Source organism: Scyliorhinus canicula, chromosome 19, assembly GCF_902713615.1.
Source record: "Scyliorhinus canicula chromosome 19, sScyCan1.1, whole genome shotgun sequence".
In the NCBI taxonomy this organism is placed as follows: domain Eukaryota; kingdom Metazoa; phylum Chordata; class Chondrichthyes; order Carcharhiniformes; family Scyliorhinidae; genus Scyliorhinus; species Scyliorhinus canicula.
This window is the reverse complement of record NC_052164.1, coordinates 39,106,532-39,123,715: the sequence shown is the minus strand read 5'-3', so window position 1 is coordinate 39,123,715 and position 17,184 is coordinate 39,106,532. Positions and strand designations below refer to the sequence as shown.

Sequence of the window (17,184 nt, the reverse complement as noted above, 5' to 3'; positions counted from 1 at the left end):
TCACTGTCTGTGTGGAGTTTGCACATTCTCCCCGTATCTGGGTCTCACCCCCACAACCCAAAGATGTGCAGGGTATGTGGATTGGCCACGCTAAATTGCCCTTAATTGGAAAATAAAATAATTGGCTCCTCTAAATTAAAAAAAATTCACACTGAATATTTCAGAACAAGTTATAGAAAATGTTTAATCATTCGTAAAAATTAATAGCACTGCCATCAACTTCAAATGGTAAAATCAAAAGAAATATTTAATATTTGGGCTCTCGCAATGTATGCACCATCAGCACGCACCTCACTTCACTTGCCCTTGCTTTGTGTGTGTATGACTCCAGTCATACTGGAAGGAATACAAAGCTACACAGATGGAAATCAGCAGAATGAGGCAAATGTGCACATGGGCAACAGCCAACTAAAAGGTCTTGTCGATTATCCTCAGAACCCAGATATACCGCATGTGGCCCACCACTGCTCTAGCTCCTTGAGCAAGGGGACATCAAGGGCGAGTCGAGTGGGAAACACAAATCAACTCTCCAAACTCTTGAGCACGATTCAGTGGCCTTTGCTTGAAATGGCACATCTGTGTGGAGTAGGAGCAGTATTTGAGCTCACCTCTTCACAGCTGAATAGACTATTAATATGCAGCATGTGCATCAGTAACATCATTTTATCCATCTGCGGAATCCAACATGTAATAAGCTAAAACCACTGCTTCCCCTTTTCCACACTTGTGGGCATGTCTGTTCGTTGCACTGTGCAGTGTTTGGATAATTCGTGCAGACACTGTACTTTAACGATCTGTTAAAAATCTTAAACAAGCAGCCACATACGAATGTACATAAATGATTGCGAGGAAAAGACCACTAATCCAGCTATCTCACCCCATATAGTTGTTGGGCATCAGAACAAAGACATTTGGCACACACTCTGTTATCGCCAGGGAGAGATGGAGAACACGTCATCAGTAATGTGAACGATAACTTTTGTGTCAAACACTTTGAGGACTGCCGACACAGTATGCACTGATACAGGGGAAAAACAGTACCTGCTCATTATGTCCTGAAATGCATTGTTGCAGAGACTGACAAAGAGATCTTCAGGTTTGTAGATCCTGGTTGATTATTGATTTGCACCAATAATGCAAATCTTTAAGACACATTGAAACCAAAATATCCAGCAGAATATAAAATGACAATAAAATCATAAAATACTGACACAATTGGACCTCAGTGTCATCAATCTAAATCAACCTTAATCTACTACTGATCCACTGAGTAGCCTTATTCAATCGGTTTATCACACTGTTATCAGCTAATCGCCATTCTTAAAATGAAAAGGGTTTTATTTCCTTTACTATGTTGCCCTGTTCCAGGCGTGATACTGCACAGTCATCATCACCATTCAAAAGTGGTCCAGGATACACATAGACATAGAATTTACTATGGAGTAAGGAGGCCATTTTGGCCCATCGAGCCCACACTGGAAAGACCAACCCACCTAAGCCCACACCTCCACCCTATCCCCACAACCCAGTAACTTCACTTAACCTTTTGTTTGAACACTATGGGCAATTTAGAATGGCCAATCCACCTAACCTGCATATCTTTGGACTTTGGGAAGAAACCCACGCAAACACACGCAAACACAGGGAGAACGCGCAGACTCCGCACAGTGACCCAAGCCGGGAATCGAACCTGAGACCCTGGAGCTGTGAAACAACTGTGCTAGCCTGTGCGCTACCGTGCTGCCCTGTCACTCTCTTTACCACCCTATCAGAAGGAAAAGGATTTCAATTTGTCACTTGCATGTAACAGCGCGGCTGAAATGGCCAATTCAGTATGCTGAAGATCAAACGCGAATCCCTGGTACACTTTAAACTCTACGTTGCAAAAGGCAACATTGCCAATGGCAATAAATTGGGGCTGATTTTACTCATTCTTGCCATCGTACTGGGAAATGGAGGGACCAGAATTCTCCCTCAACAGAAAAAAAAGCACTGCAACACACCCACACTTATCTAACATTCAAGACTGGCAGACAGGCCAGCCAGTAGGAAAATAATTCTTATGTTTGATAGTAAATCCTATTGTTCAGTTCTCCATGTTGTAGTGAGCACTAGCTCCCAGCAGGTGGAGCCTGAGCTACCAGCACAGAGATCCAACAGGTTTTGAACCCCATCTCCTGGTGTCCAATGTCTGAAACCCTCAGGAGTATTTCTCTCTGTTCTTAATGTGCTGATAGTGAACTAAAATAAATGCCACCATTTGAATGATTCTCTCAAGGAGCGGGACACACAATCCAATTTAAAACACCTCAGTTATTTCTAGCTTAAACTATGCTGCACAATCTTATTTACATAAATACAGGTTAGAGATTTTGTGGATGCCCAACGGGAAAATATTTTTTTTACACAGGGTTCTAAATCAAACGACATAAAATGTTGTACTTTAAACCCTCCAGCATTGAAGAAGCATCAGACTGCCTTTTCAAACAACTGAAGGGGAGGGCATGCCAACACTGGAGAAAAGAAGGCCTCTAGGCCTGCCGGCAGCACTGATTCCTGATCTGCCGCCAGCAGGCTGCCTCCAATCGGCTGAAATTTTCCTTGTTGCCTCCAAAGACCGAAGGCTGACTGGCAAATTCTATTTGGCCTCTTGAGATTGGTCCTGGAGTGGCCTTTAACAAGGTCAATTAGCCACCCGCTGCAAATGAGTAGTCCTACCGCACCAACTCCCTGCATTCTGCCTCTCGGAGAATGGCACGGGAGCAGATTGGAGCCAGGGAACCGTCAAGCTAGCTGGTGACGTGAGTTTATGTGCCACCCTGTCTCTGTGCTCACTCCCAGTGGGGCCCAAAGTGTTTGGAAGGAGGCTGTTTTAGGAAGACAGGTCAAGTGAGATTAATTATTTTTAGGAATATAACAGCAGCAGGGTAGCATGGTGGTTAGCATAAATGCTTCACAGCTCCAGGGTCCCAGGTTCGATTCCCGGCTGGGTCACTGTCTGTGTGGAGTCTGCACGTCCTCCCCCTGTGTGCGTGGGTTTCCTCCGGGTGCTCCGGTTTCCTCCGACAGTCCAAAGATGTGCGGGTTAGGTGGATTGGCCATGCTAAATTGCCCGTAGTGTCCTAATTAAAGTAAGGTTGGGGGGGGGGGGGGTTGTTGGGTTATGGGTATAGGGTGGATACGTGGGTTTGAGTAGGGTGATCATGGCTCGGCACAACATTGAGGGCCGAAGGGCCTGTTCTGTGCTGTACTGTTCTATGTTCTATAACGGATTCATATTTTTAATAATTGCGAAATTTTACAACTCTGAAATCTAACACGAAGACAGTGGCAAATGGAATTTTATCCTGGTAAATGCGAGGGGATGCATTTTGGGAGGACCAGAGGGACTTTGGGATGTATGTCCAAAGATCCCTAAGGCATCAGGACAGGTAGATGAGGTGGTTCAGGAGGCACATGGGCTACCTGCCTTTATTAGCCCAGGTATAGAATATAAGAGCAGGGAGGTTATGATGGAGCTGTATAAAATGCCCATTAGGCCACAGCTAGAGTACTGTGTGCAGTTCTGGTTGCCACACTATAGGAAAGATATGGGGTGGGATTCTCCATCCCACCAACCCCCATTTGCAGCGGGTCGTGCACCCGCCAGCAGCAGGATCCTCCATTCGGCAGCCGGCCATTGGAGTTTCCCATTGTTGCCAATCCACGAGGTCAGGATACCCGCGGACACAGGTTCGCTGCCGGTGAAGCGGAGGATCCCGCCGAGTAGAATCCCGCAGATGATTTCCCGAGAAAGGATGCAGAGGAGATTCACCCGGGTGTTGCCTGCGCTGGAGTGTTTCAGCTGTGAAGAGAGGTTGGGATTATTTTCCTTAGAGCTGAGAGGCTGAAGGGAACCTGATTGAAGTGTATAAAATTATGAAGGCCAGATACGGTAGATAGGAAGAAACCTTTCCCCTTAGTAGAGGAGTCAATAACCAGTGGGCAGAGGTTTAAGGTTAGGGACAGGAGATTTAGAGGGGATTTGAGGAAAAACATCGTTACCAGAGGGTGGTGGTAATCTGGAACTCACTGCCTGAAGGGAGGTAGAGGCAGGAACCCTCACAACATTTAAGAAATATTTAGGTGAGCACTTGAAACACCAAAGCATACAAGGCTACGGACCAAATGCTGGAAATGGGATAAGAATAAATAGGTGCTTGAAGGCCAGTGCCAACACAATGGGCCATGTGGTGGTTTGAGACATACTCTAGAGGCTTCCAGTAATAAACAAAGAGATTTAATGATGAAAGGCAAAGGCAGTTAGATAACAGGCACAGAACACTATACAACACCAGTTGAGACTAAGTGTTGACTCCGGGGTTGGATTCGTGGATTTCCACGACAGCAAATCTGGCAACGCCATTGGACCGATTCAGCGACTGTTAATAGGCTAGCACCAGCGCTATGCGGAATCAATTCCAATGAGAAACGGTGCCGGATTTGCGGTTGACAGTCAGGGGGCCAACAAGCTGCAGCCATATATATGCACTTCACTCCCCAGACACACTCATCCCTACCAACAAGATGACACAGGTTGCGCTGGTACGCGCCCATAAAGCTGATGGGTCAGACGAGGCTAGAGAACACCTAGGGCCTGAGGAGACACCCATATAACCTGTGGCACTAAATTCACAGTGGGCAGTCAGTGTGCAGTTGCATGGCTGCCTTGCAGGTTGTGGCAATGGTGTTCCATGCCTGTCCACCCCGACCCCACAGCCCACCTCCTGGCCATCCCCTGTGACTCCCACAAGCCCTGGTAGAAGCCCCTGGCCAGCGGCACAGCTGTCAGCACACTATGACAATGTTGGACACATTTTGTACCCACTCTCTCCCTCAGCAGCCACTGCGCCTGTTTCAAGATTTTTAAAAGCACAAGTGAACCGCACCGTCGGGCATTTGTCCCACTGGAGGTGGAGAATCAAAGAGGCCCTGGAGACTGATATGCCAACAGCATTTACTGTACGTGCGGTCTGGAACGCATTAACGTCACTGTCGAGCCAACGGAGAATTGCGATTTGGTGTGAAATCGGCGCCTGTTGCAATTTTGGCATTGGAACCGATTCTCCACCTAATCGTGTTTCCCAATTCTGGCTTCAGCCGACAGAGAATCCCACCACAGGTCCTTACTATTCAGCTCCCTAGTCCACACTGCCCGGGATCTTGCTAGCAGAGCCCCACACAAACTCCCCATTGGCTGGTGTTCTAATGCGCCCGCGCAATTGGCCCCAAGCCTAGTGGTCAGTGGAGCTCTCCACTTAAAGGGACCACACTACCACATCCCTCCCACATTAAGATCCCTAATGCACAACCCAAAACTATGTACAAAAGTCACAATTGTTAACAGTGACCATCAGGAAAGCGTCCCATTAGGTAGACAATGTGTTCCTTAACGGTCTTCCCGTTAACATCGATGACATAAGACACAGGCCCCAACTGGGCCACAACCTGTCCTTCTAAACAAGGTGGACCTGCTGCAAAATTTCAGACCAAAACCGAGTCTCTCACCCAGTCCTCTGTCTGCTGAGTCTTTTGAGAGGCCTGACGTGCCTCCACCTTCCCACAAAAGTTGTAAATACAAGATCCAATCGGGTTCTCGACCGGCGGCCCATGAGCAGTTCAGCTGATGTGATCCCTGTGGTTTAATGAGGGGTTGAGTTGTACAGCAACAATAAATTAACCAACCTCTGGCGAAGTAGCTTATCTGACTGCTTTTTCATTGAGTTTGTGAAAGTTTGAATGGCCTGTTAAACCAGACCGTTCGACGCTGGGTGACAGGGGCTAGTCCCATGCGTCGTATGCCATTCGCTCTCACAAAGTGCTGGGAATCATCGCTGGTGAAGGGGATGCCATTATCTGAATCAATTACCTTGGGAAGCCCATGAATGGCAAACACACAGCACAAAGCCTCTACCATAGCTGCCGAGATAGTGATCCCCATCTCCTGGACTGATAATTACTTCGAGTGGGCATCCAAGAGTAACAAAAATATCTTTGCCCAAAATGTGGCTCACATAATCCACGTGGATTCTGTTCCTCGGGCAACCTGCCCATTCCCAAGGGTGAAGTGAGGCCGAAGGTAGCAATGATTGATGTATTTGGCAAGGGTGGCACTGTTGTACGATCTCTACAATGACTTTGTCTATTCCTGACCACCAGAGATAACTGCACGGCAACACCTTAATCTTTGTCTGACCTGGGTGTGCGCTGTGTAACTCTTAAAGGAGAGGCCCCCTACCTGAGGCAGGATGACCACCCATGATCCACAGAGAACCACTCGGTAGTCACATGTCAACTCGTCTTGATGAGTGAAGTGGGGCCTCAGCTATTCAGACTTCCCGTATTGCCAGCCAGACTTAATTTGGCCTTAGGAAGAGGGTCTCTTTGAGTCCAGCTGTGGATGTTCCCCCCCTCCAGCCCGGACACTGACAAGGTATCTAGAAAGTTTAGGCTTAGAATGATCCCCTGGGGTAATGGTGAGGATGAATGATGTTAGGTAGAGGCAGGCAGGCGACTTAACGTATCCGTATTAGCAATTGGTGTCCCAGGTTGATGCTTAAAAGCAGTTGTATGGGGCAGCGCGGTAGCATAGTGGTTAGCATAAATGCTTCACAGCTCCAGGGTCCCAGGTTCGATTCCCGGCTGGGTCACTGTCTGTGTGGAGTCTGCACGTCCTCCCCGTGTGTGCGTGGGTTTCCTCCGGGTGCTCCGGTTTCCTCCCACAGTCCAAAGATGTGCGGGTTAGGTGGATTGGCCATGCTAAATTGCCCGTAGTGTCCTAAAAAAGTAAGGTTAAGGGGGGGTTGTTGGGTTACGGGTATAGGGTGGATACGTGGGGTTTGAGTAGGGTGATCATGGCTCGGCACAACATTGAGGGCCGAAGGGCCTGTTCTGTGCTGTACTGTTCTATGTAAGCTGCCAACAGCAGTGGCAATGCTGCATCCTCACCGAGGCTCTTGGGGGGGGGGGGGGGGGGGGGGGGTATGGGCTCATCTTCTCTTACCAGGCCCAGCAATAACTTGTGGGTAGTCACAATGTCGAACCTTCGACCATACAAACACTGGTGGAATTTCTTCCAACCGAATATACCGGCGAAACCCTCCTCAATCTGGGCGTAGTTTCATTCTGCTTCAGAAAGGGTCCTTGAGGCAAAGCGACAGGGCGTTCTGTACCATCTCCCATTTTGTGGGATAAAACAGCCCCTGTACCATAAGGGGACGTGTCACATGTGAGCACAATTGATTTTCCCAGATAAAAATGAACCAAGAAGTTTGAAGACTGTAATGTTTGTTTCACAATTCGGAAGGCTTCCTCTCAAGGCTCCCTGCATTGCCACCGCTGATACTTCTTTAATAACTGGTGTAATGGTGCCAATGTTGTGGATAGGTTGGGTGTAAGGACATCATGTATGGCCTTGACCTTTTCTTCCAAAAGGTGCAAGCAACATTGTTGCATCACTCAAAATCCTGGGTATGTCACTTCAGAGGCCTGAAAGAAACATTTTTCACATTTCACCGCACTCTGTCACCTGAGTTCTCTTGATCACTTCTTTCAATGTAATAGTGGTTTCTCTGCTGGAAGCTCCTTCTAGATACTGAGGTGATGGATCCCACAAACCAGCCCGTTGTGCAACATATCGCTGAGCGCAGTCCCAATCTCACAGCGCTCAGCTAGCTGGCAAAGCCTGGCTATGACGGCTGAGCTAGACACTTCATGGTCCCTCACCGCAGAGTTAAGTTTGTAACATTGGAGAATAATCGAGGGCCTTAGGTTGTAATATTCTTGAATCAGTTCAACTATTCAGTCAAAAGTCTGAGTTGGGTCCAGGGACACAAGGTTCCTAATCAAGTTATAGGCCTGGGGCCCACAAATTGTCAGAAGCTTCACCTTCTGCTTGTCCTCGCCTGTGTTCTCATTCGCGCTAATGAAGAAATGGAATCATTCAATGTACATGACTCAACACCTTGGTCAATTGGTCTAGCTTTCCTATGTTGAGCATTTCACTTACGGTTTAAATTATTCTGACTCTTACTGGAACTTCTCTGTTTTCCCAGTTGCTCCTGCATTCCCCCCCCCCCCCCCCCCCCCACTCGTTTCACGATGTCTGTTGGCTGCGATCAAAAATTGTTACCTCGTCGCCAATGTGGTGGCCCGGGACAGACACTGATGGCTTCCAGAACTGAACAAAGGGGTTTATTGATGAAAGGCAAAGGCAGATAGATAATAGGCACAGACACTATACAAAGGTATTTTCAGCTGCCTGATCCGCACTGCCTGATACCGTGCTCCCAGGGCCCCCTTGCAGACTCCCAATTGGCCAGGATTGGTCCTAAATCGGTCACATGGTCAGCAGAGCGCTCCCCTTTAAAGGGGCCAAGCTATCACAGGCCAAAGGGCCTCTCTCTGTGCTGTGAATCTCTGTGACTCCATGAATCCATGGTGCTCAAGCGTTTAATAAAATATGATCAGAGTTAAAACATTTGTGTTTAAGCTGTCATTTTGTTAGCCATTTGATTTCTTTAATCCCACTATTTCTCCATATTCCTTAATTATTTTACACAAGTAACTAACTAATTTAGCATCTATGGCCTTCTTGGGCAGAAGTTTGCACATTCTCTTGTGTGAAGAGAAAAACACTGTGTGAAGAAACACATTTTGTGTTTGCTTAAATCCTCTTCATTCTTTCAACCCATCAAGTGTATTATCCTGCAGCCTCCTTGCCTCCAGGGAGCTAAAACTCAAGGTTATCTAGTCTTCAACCATACCCATGCCCCTTCATCCAAAGGATCATCATTGGTGTATTATTCCTGGACCTTCTCCATGACCAGCATCTCTTTCAAAAGGGTGGGGGTGGGCTGGGCACCAAAACCGAATACAGAATGCCAAATCAAGCTGGAATGTCCCTCTGGAGGTAAGAAACAGGCGCTGTGGCTGTTTCCAGGTCTGAACCCACCCCTGGGATTGGGGGGGCGGGGGAACTGGCACTAACCTGTGGAGTCCGCAGCAGGCAGGGTCTGGGGGAACAAGCAGCTGACCACCGAGATGCCAGAATACCATGGCCATCGGTGATGTGAAGAAGCTGCACCATCGCCGCCCCGGGGGCGTTGAGTCACCTGGGACATCTGGACCGACCTGCACTTGAAGAGCTTGGCCATCACGGCCACGCAAGAGGCCAGTAAGGCTGACCCGGATGGGCTCTTCGAGGGCATCCAGCTTGTGCGTTTGCATGGAAAAGGGACAGAGAACATGGAAATGGGGTTGCAGCACACAAACTGGTCCATATTGACGAGGTTCAAGAGACGAAGAGGTTGTAACACAGTTTGAAAAGAATGCTGGCTGCATGTAGGAGTAGGGGTAAAGAAAAGGATGATATCTGCTGCTCTTTCAATTACTTTTAAGGGACTGATTGACCAGACCCAACCATACAGCACACAGGGCTGTCACGGATAGTTTGGGATATAGGTAATACTGGTGGACACCTGCTATCAATTGTTATAAGAAGAGCTGAGGATGTTCCAGAAAGTATCACAATTTTGTTGAAGACTGTGCCACTGGCCCTGGGTTGATCAGAAACTGCTTCAGTCACTTTTCCCAGAACGTTCCTGACTGCCGGCTTGTTGTCAGGAATGCCGTCAACTTCTCAGTCATCCACTGGGCAGGCAACGACGCCACAGGTCACTCCGTCATGTTTTCCCCACATGGGTCCTCTGAATCCGAAGAGAGCCATTCACTCGTCACACTCGTCCTTTGATAACTTTTAGACACCCCACACAGAGGAGGAATCCTAATCCTTTCACTATATCACTTTTTCACCTGCACAGCACCCGCTAAACGGGCGAAAAGGGACAATAATCAAGTCCTCAGGCAGGAGCCATCTTATGAGCGACTCTTATGAGCGACCTCTTAGTTCATGGCCATCACCGGAGGTCGAGTGGAAACTGCTGTTGACTGAGAATTGGTGACTGTATCTCTGAAGAAAAGGAGCTGTAATTCTACCTGAGGAAATTCAGTCTTGAAGGAAATTGGTGCTCGAAATGCTGAGGGGGGGGGGGGGGCTGATGGGGATTTGGGTGGAGTTCCCCTAAAGTGCGGCCTTTGTTCGCAACCACACCTGAGCTCTCAAGACTGCCTGGTAAATCTGTGATAGCCATCTTTATAGTATCTGCTATTTAATGTGCCGCTTAATAATATATATTGACACTTGGTTGTCTGCTAAATCTAGGTAAATTTACGTTGCTTTTGGTTGGATTGTTAAAGCAAATGTTGGAAACAGTGAAATCCTATCCAATGGTTTCTTTGTTCGAGGGCTGTTTGTAAAATTCGTTTTTTTTGGTTTGTTGAACTCCATGGCGATCAAAATAGTTGGAATGTTAATGGCGATGCCCCAGAATTAGCTTAGAGATGGGTTCCCTATCCAATTAAGGCGATGAGTGGACTCTCAAAGCTGGAGGCCCTATCAGATTCTCTTGCTTGAGAGAAGCTGTGGCCTGCGATGGATGGAAAATAACTGAGAGGTTATTTAACATGGAAGCAACCTCTCACCGACATTTTCAAAAGTTTAAGTGGAAAAAAACAGAAGAAACGGTCAGGCCACCACTGTGGGAGGTGGCAGCAGGGTGGCAGGATGCCAGGGGGAGGGACTGGATGCCAGTAGGAAAATCCCAGTTGGTGTCCTTTCAGACTGCTCCCGAGGGTTCTTAATGAGCCCACTTGGCTGCCCACCTTATGGGCGCGGGTAGCTCTGCTGACCCCAATCTCACCCTTGCCGAAATGGCCAGCGCCAGGAACTGTCAGGATATCAGCAGGCCGGCTTATGTCTCTATTTTCCAGTCCCGCCTGTAGTTTTTCCCAATGTGGGTGGGGCCATAAAATTCAGCCCGTAGTAATTATACTGCCAACACGGGCAGCACGGTAGCATCGTGGTTAGCACAATTGCTTCACAGCTCCAGGGTCCCAGGTTCGATTCCCGGCTGGGTCACTGTCTGTGCGGAGTCAGCACGTTCTCCCTGTGTGCGCGTGGGTTTCCTCCGGGAGCTCCGGTTTCTTCCCACAGTCCAAAGATGTGCGGGTTAGGTAGATTGGCCATGCTAAATTGCCCTTGGTGTGCAAAAAGGCTAAGTGGGTGTTGCTGTGTTGCGGGGATAGAGTTGCTTTTTGTCAGGGCCGGTGCAGACTTGATGGGCCGAATGGCCTCCTTCTGCACTGTAAATTCTATGATACCACTCTATGATCTATGATACTAAGAACTGTTAAGTGGAGGATGTTGGAGCACGCTTTTGTCACTTAGTTATAAGAGCGAACATTGGCTGCAAAACAAAACCCAATAAACTTCACGGGGTTACCAATAGTTCTTGTGAAAATTGCCTGTCCAGGACTACAAAGTTAATTTGACATCCACAAACAACAGTAGCTTCAGGCTGAGCCAATTGGCTGGTTGCATATTTAGGTTGTTGGGCCTCAGTCAGGTAGATGTTGTCAGTTCTCAGCTATGTATCTGATCTGAGCCAGGCATTTCATATTGACGAGGAGAGATCACAATAACGACTTGCTCTATCGACTCTAACATGGCTAAGCCAAAAGACCATAGGCTGGATTCTCTGCCCCGCCGCGGCATATTTCTGTTTCACCATGCCGGCGGGATGCTCCGTTATGCCGGCTGGTCAATGGGGTTTCCCATGGCGGGGCAGCCTCACGCCGCCCGGGTTGCCGGCAAAACGGAGCATCCCGCCACGTAGAATCCCGCCCATTGAAAATCAATCAGTATGATATTTGGCCCAGTATGTTCTAGCCTGTTGGATGTCAGGGGCCCAAGGAGCAAATGATCCTAGAATGGAGATGAAGGGTTAAGAGGTAGAAGAAAACAAATAGGTTTACCTGCAATAATAGAGAAGCAAGCACAGAAGAACCAGAACCAAAAGAGCCATGGCTCCAAGAATGGTGAGCAGAAATATAGTGTGGTAGGTTGTGATATCTCCAAATCTTGAGGGGTTGACAGCAGCTGTAAACAAACAGTAAAAATCTGAGTTATCATGAATAAACTTCAAAAGGTAGCCAGTACGACAGAAGTAGACATAAATGTAACCATTATTCAACACTGGCCTTTGAAAACGCTCATTATGCCCTTGTACATTCTTACTTGCCAGAAGATGAACATTGGAGCTTTTAAGTAACAGGGAAGGACCAAAACAAACCTCTCTCTCTTTTTGGTAGAAAAATCCCACCTTCCCACCATATCCCAGAAAGACATAATCACATCTTAAAACCATTTGCAACTTTTGCTTCGTCTATCCTCTAATAACCTTTGGGTGGGAAACCCTTGGCCATTTTGCCTCCTTGTTCTTAATTTCTTAATCATTAACTTTTATGTTTTACGAGTGAATTGCAGGCTGGTGTTTAAGAATATTTTTAACCGAAGGGGTTGGGAGGAGGGAAGGCTGATAAAAGTGACTACACCCAGAAATACTTCCAAATCCCTTCCTTGTGTTTTACAAATAGCTCTAGCCTGCCTTAAGTATTTGCACTTACTGCACAGTGGGACATTAATCATAATGTTACATAGGATATATGCAGTACAGTAGAGGTCGGAGTTTGCCAGAATACTATTTATAGAAAGTAATTCTACCATTCGCATCATATTTTTCCCAGTAAATGCACAGTCGACCACCAGAATTAAGATATTAATGTTGTCAAATCTGGTACTTTTCCATTTAAATTCAGCTGAAACATTGTTTATTCTGTCAACTAAGGTTATTCAGACAAATTGCCAGTTTTGCACTCAGTTCTGGCACGAGAGTGTGCATTGTGAAGTGAAGAATCCAGCCCTGGTGTCTGTTAGGTTTCGTCCACAACAGGTGATTCTCTGTTACAAGCGGCCAACTTCAGATTTCCGTTACGATTCTCTAAAAGGCGTATTCTCTCAAGTCAAGACAACACTTAAAGCCAGATTCCTGGATGGCCGCAGCCAGTTTTACACAGCTACGGTTTGAGTTTCCAGCATTTCCTTCTGCAGCTGTGTGCTTCTCACAAGCCAAATGTGGAAAAGGGATTTCAACAGGAAACTGGGGCAAAACCCAAGGCCTCTCAGCCCCTGTGAATGACTAATAATGTGTCAGAAACATTTAAACATTAACAGTAAAAGCTGCTGAGAATGGTGATACAGTAATCCCACTCGAGATGTTGTGCAGATAATCTTGTCCAGGCATTTATTAGGAATAGAATAGTTCACATTTGCAGGAATTGCACTTTCCAGGTCCTATTAGGATTGAACCTTGGCTGATTTTTCCCTCCCGAACTCCAAGGGAGTGAGGCTATTGAGACCCGTGATGAGCTCATCAGCTGTTTTATTATTTTACTGTGACAATCCCAGTAATATTACCAGGGATGAGGGCAGCCTGGTGGCAAAGTGGTAGCACTGCAGTCTCACGGCGCCGAGGTCCCAGGTTCGATCCCGGCTCTGGGTCACTGTCCGTGTGGAGTTTGCACATTCTCCCCGTGTTTGCGTGGGTTTGGCCCCCACAACCCGAAGATGTGCAAGGTAGGTGGATTGAACACACTAAATTGCCCCTTAAATTGGAAAAAATGAATTGGGTACTCTAAATTTATTTTTAAAAAAGAAAAAAATATTACCAGGGATGAAAGATTTCAGTTATGTTGAAGAGACTAGAGAAAGTGGGGTTGTTCTCTTTAGAGATAACGGGAAGATTTTACTGAAGTGTTCAAAATTATGAAGGGTTTTGATAGAGTAAATAATAATAATCTTTATTGTCACAAGTAGGCTTACATTAACACTGCAATGAAATTACTGTGAAAAACTCCTAGTCGCCACAATCCGGTGCCTGTTCGGTACACAGAGGGAGAATTCAGAATGTCCAATTCACCTAACAGCATGTCTTTCGGGACTTGTGGGAGGAAACCGGAGCACCCGGAGGAAACCCACACTCACCACAGATTGAGTTTGAAATGCCCAAACATATGATATGTATGTAGGATGCTGCATGGTGGCACAGTGGTTAGCACTGCTGCCTCACAGCACCAGACACCCCGGGTTCAATTATGGCCGCGGGTGACTGTGAGGAGTTTGCATGCTCTCCTTGTGTCTGCGTGGGTTTCCTCCGGGTTCCTCCCACAGTCCAATGATGTGCAGGTTAGATGGGGTTATGTGGATAGGGTAGGGAAGTGTGCATAAGTAGGGTTCTCTTTCAGAGGATCGATGCAGACTCAGTGGGCAGACACAGGGAGAACTTGCAGACTCCGTACAGACAGTGACCCAAGCTGGGAATCAAACCTGAACTTAAGGTAAGGGGGCGGAATGAGTAATAAGATATTTCAGCTAGTTGCTATATTTTGGAATGCATCACCTGAAAAGATGATGGAAGCAGATTCAATAATAGCTTTCTAATAGTAAATTAGAACCATATATTTGCTAAGGGAAAAAAATGTGGGCTAATGGGATGAATTAGATAGCTTTCTCAAAGACCTGGCATACTAATGATGGACTGAATAGTGTTGTTACATTCTATGAAGAACACCAAAGTGGAAAGTCAAGAACAATTTAACTCTTTCGTTCCTGTGAAATATTGTTGGTAAACCTTTCAATATACAAATCCAGCCCATACTGATGAGATTAAAGGTTTCTATCTGTGACTGTTACAACAGAATTCCTACAGTGCAGAAGGAGGCCATTTGGCCCACTGAGTCTGCATCGATCCTCTGAAAGAGAACCCTACTTATGCACACTTCCCTACCCTATCCACATAACCCCATCTAACCTGCACATCATTGGACTGTGGGAGGAACCCGGAGGAAACCCACGCAGACACAAGGAGAGCATGCAAACTCCTCACAGTCACCCGCGGCCATAATTGAACCCGGGGTGTCTGGTGCTGTGAGGCAGCAGTGCTAACCACTGTGCCACCATGCAGCATCCTGCATACATAACATATGTTTGGGCATTTCAAACTCAATCTGTGGTGAGTGTGAGTTCATGCCTGGTGCTCACTACAAGGTAACCTTCCTCACTCTCAGCAGTTTGTGTGGGAAATGGAAATTTTCCTTCGCTGAAGGGGCTGTGAGATACCTTAGGTTGGATTTTATGACTCCTCCTGCCGGTAGGATTTTCCAGTCCCGTCGAAGTCAATGGTCATTTAAATGGGTCACCACTTTTTGCGGCCCTGCCCCTGAGGTGATAGGGCTTTAAAATGCTGTCCCATTGAAGATAATTACAGGTCGTATTTTCCTCAGTGAATACTATACCTACCCCGGGAATGCTTTGAGCGAAGGGATTCCATCCTCCAGTAACTACTTATCTTGATTAGTGCAAATTTTACATAAAGTCAAATAAATTGATCAAAGTCTAATAAAGAAATGGAAATCACAATTGACATCCATTTGTCTAAGTTTAACATCATGTAGTATTCAATTGCCTCACGGTAGCATGGTGGTTAGCATCAATGCTTCACAGCTCCAGGGTCCCAGGTTCGATTCCCGGCTGGATCACTGTCTGTGTGGAGTCTGCACGTCCTCCCCGTGTGTGCGTGGGTTTCCTCCGGGTGCTCCGGTTTCCTCCCACAGTCCAAAGATGTGCGGGTTAGGTGGATTGGCCATGCTAAATTGCCCGTAGTGTAAGGTTAATGGGGGGATTGTTGGGTTACGGGTATACGGGTTACGTGGGTTTAAGTAGGGTGATCATTGCTCGGCACAACATCGAGGGCCGAAGGGCCTGTTCTGTGCTGTACTGTTCTATGTTCTATGTTCTATGCTCAGCATTTGATTATGTGTGTCTGTTGACTCTTCTCTGCTCTGTGTGCTGTTGGTCAAGCCTGGATGTGGGGGCTGAGGAAGAGAAGCTAAACTGCTAAACAAGCAGTAAGCATGAATGCGGACATTTTAATAAAGCTTCTGTTCAGACATAAAAACTGGTGTGCTGTCTCTTCGTATCTCGGAGGAATAGAACACAACAGATAGACCTAGTTGTCGTTCAAATCTAGAATTGTAACATCTTCCAGGTCAGAAGGAGACTATTCGGCTCATTCTGTCGTGACTGCTCATTGAAAGGGCTGTCCCATTGGGCCCAAACCCATGTCTAGATCTTTTTTTTCAAAGTATAAATGAAAATCCGTTTGGCTTCCAATCATTAACATCACCGACAGTGTTTGTTTGTGAACCACGATCCATCTGAATTATTTTCAAGATGTTTTTCAACCCCGTTCTTAATTTCTGGTGTAATTGTGGATTTGAAACTGCAACACAAAAGTCATGATTGAAAACAGAGCAGATCTGCGAACGTATTGCCTCCAGCAGCCTCGCTCCTAAATCCCCAACCACTTGGCGAATCTTCAATGTCGCATCCACCCACCATCTGGGTTTGCTCACTATCGGCTTATGAAGTTCAGCATATTTAATGAATTTAGTCAAATAAGTTGAAATGAGGATTGTCATAGGACGCTGAAGTGTGCGACAGTTTAGCTCCCTTGACCAGAATACCAACATCAGAAATAACCCTGCTCAACACGACTCAGGAAGGCCATTTGGCCCATCTTAGTCCTTCCAGCCAGAAAGGCCTTCAAGCGCACTCCTCCCTTCCCCTGCAGCATCCGGCTGTGCTTTGGAAGAAGTATCACCAGAGATTTCTGCAAATCTTGGTCCAAAGTGAGAAAAGGATTTGCATTTATGTAGGGCTGATCACCCTACAGGATGCCCGAATGCGGTTCCACAGCCAATGAGGTGCTTTCGCACAGCAATCACAGTTGTAATTTAGGAACTCAAAAGCCACTTGGGGAAAATCTGAACTCAAATCTATTTTCAAGATTTTGGTCTGGATTTGCGCCGTGTCGGGGCGAGTTGGGAAACCGTTCAAAATGGCAGGCAGGACCCGTACACGGAAACCCCACCTCCATTGCTGACAGATCCCATTTGTGCCTGGAAATTCCTGTGGAAGGCTTGCCAGGGTTTTTTTTGACAAGCGGACGGGGCCTCTGCTGTGGCCATAGGTTCAGCCCATTATGTACAATGAGCAGTGGGCTGCCCTTGATGGGGCAAATGACACATTTCAATGCTGTAAGGTTTTGTGATTCTCCTCATCCCCTTAATTCCCAAGAGATTTTATTGCAGTGTAGTGTGCAAGGACCTAATTTAATTTTAGAATCT

At 46.8% G+C, this 17,184-nt stretch overlaps 1 protein-coding gene across 1 annotated transcript in view; it reads right to left on the bottom strand.

Annotated features, from left to right (window-relative positions):
• Positions 1–17,184, bottom strand: part of fam171a2a (family with sequence similarity 171 member A2a) — a 370,881-nt gene that overhangs the window by 7,641 nt on the left and 346,056 nt on the right. Inside the window, exon 7 of the mRNA XM_038778520.1 lies at positions 11,914–12,037. Coding sequence (XP_038634448.1) covers positions 11,914–12,037 — 124 coding nt within the window. The remainder of the gene's footprint in view (positions 1–11,913; positions 12,038–17,184) is intronic.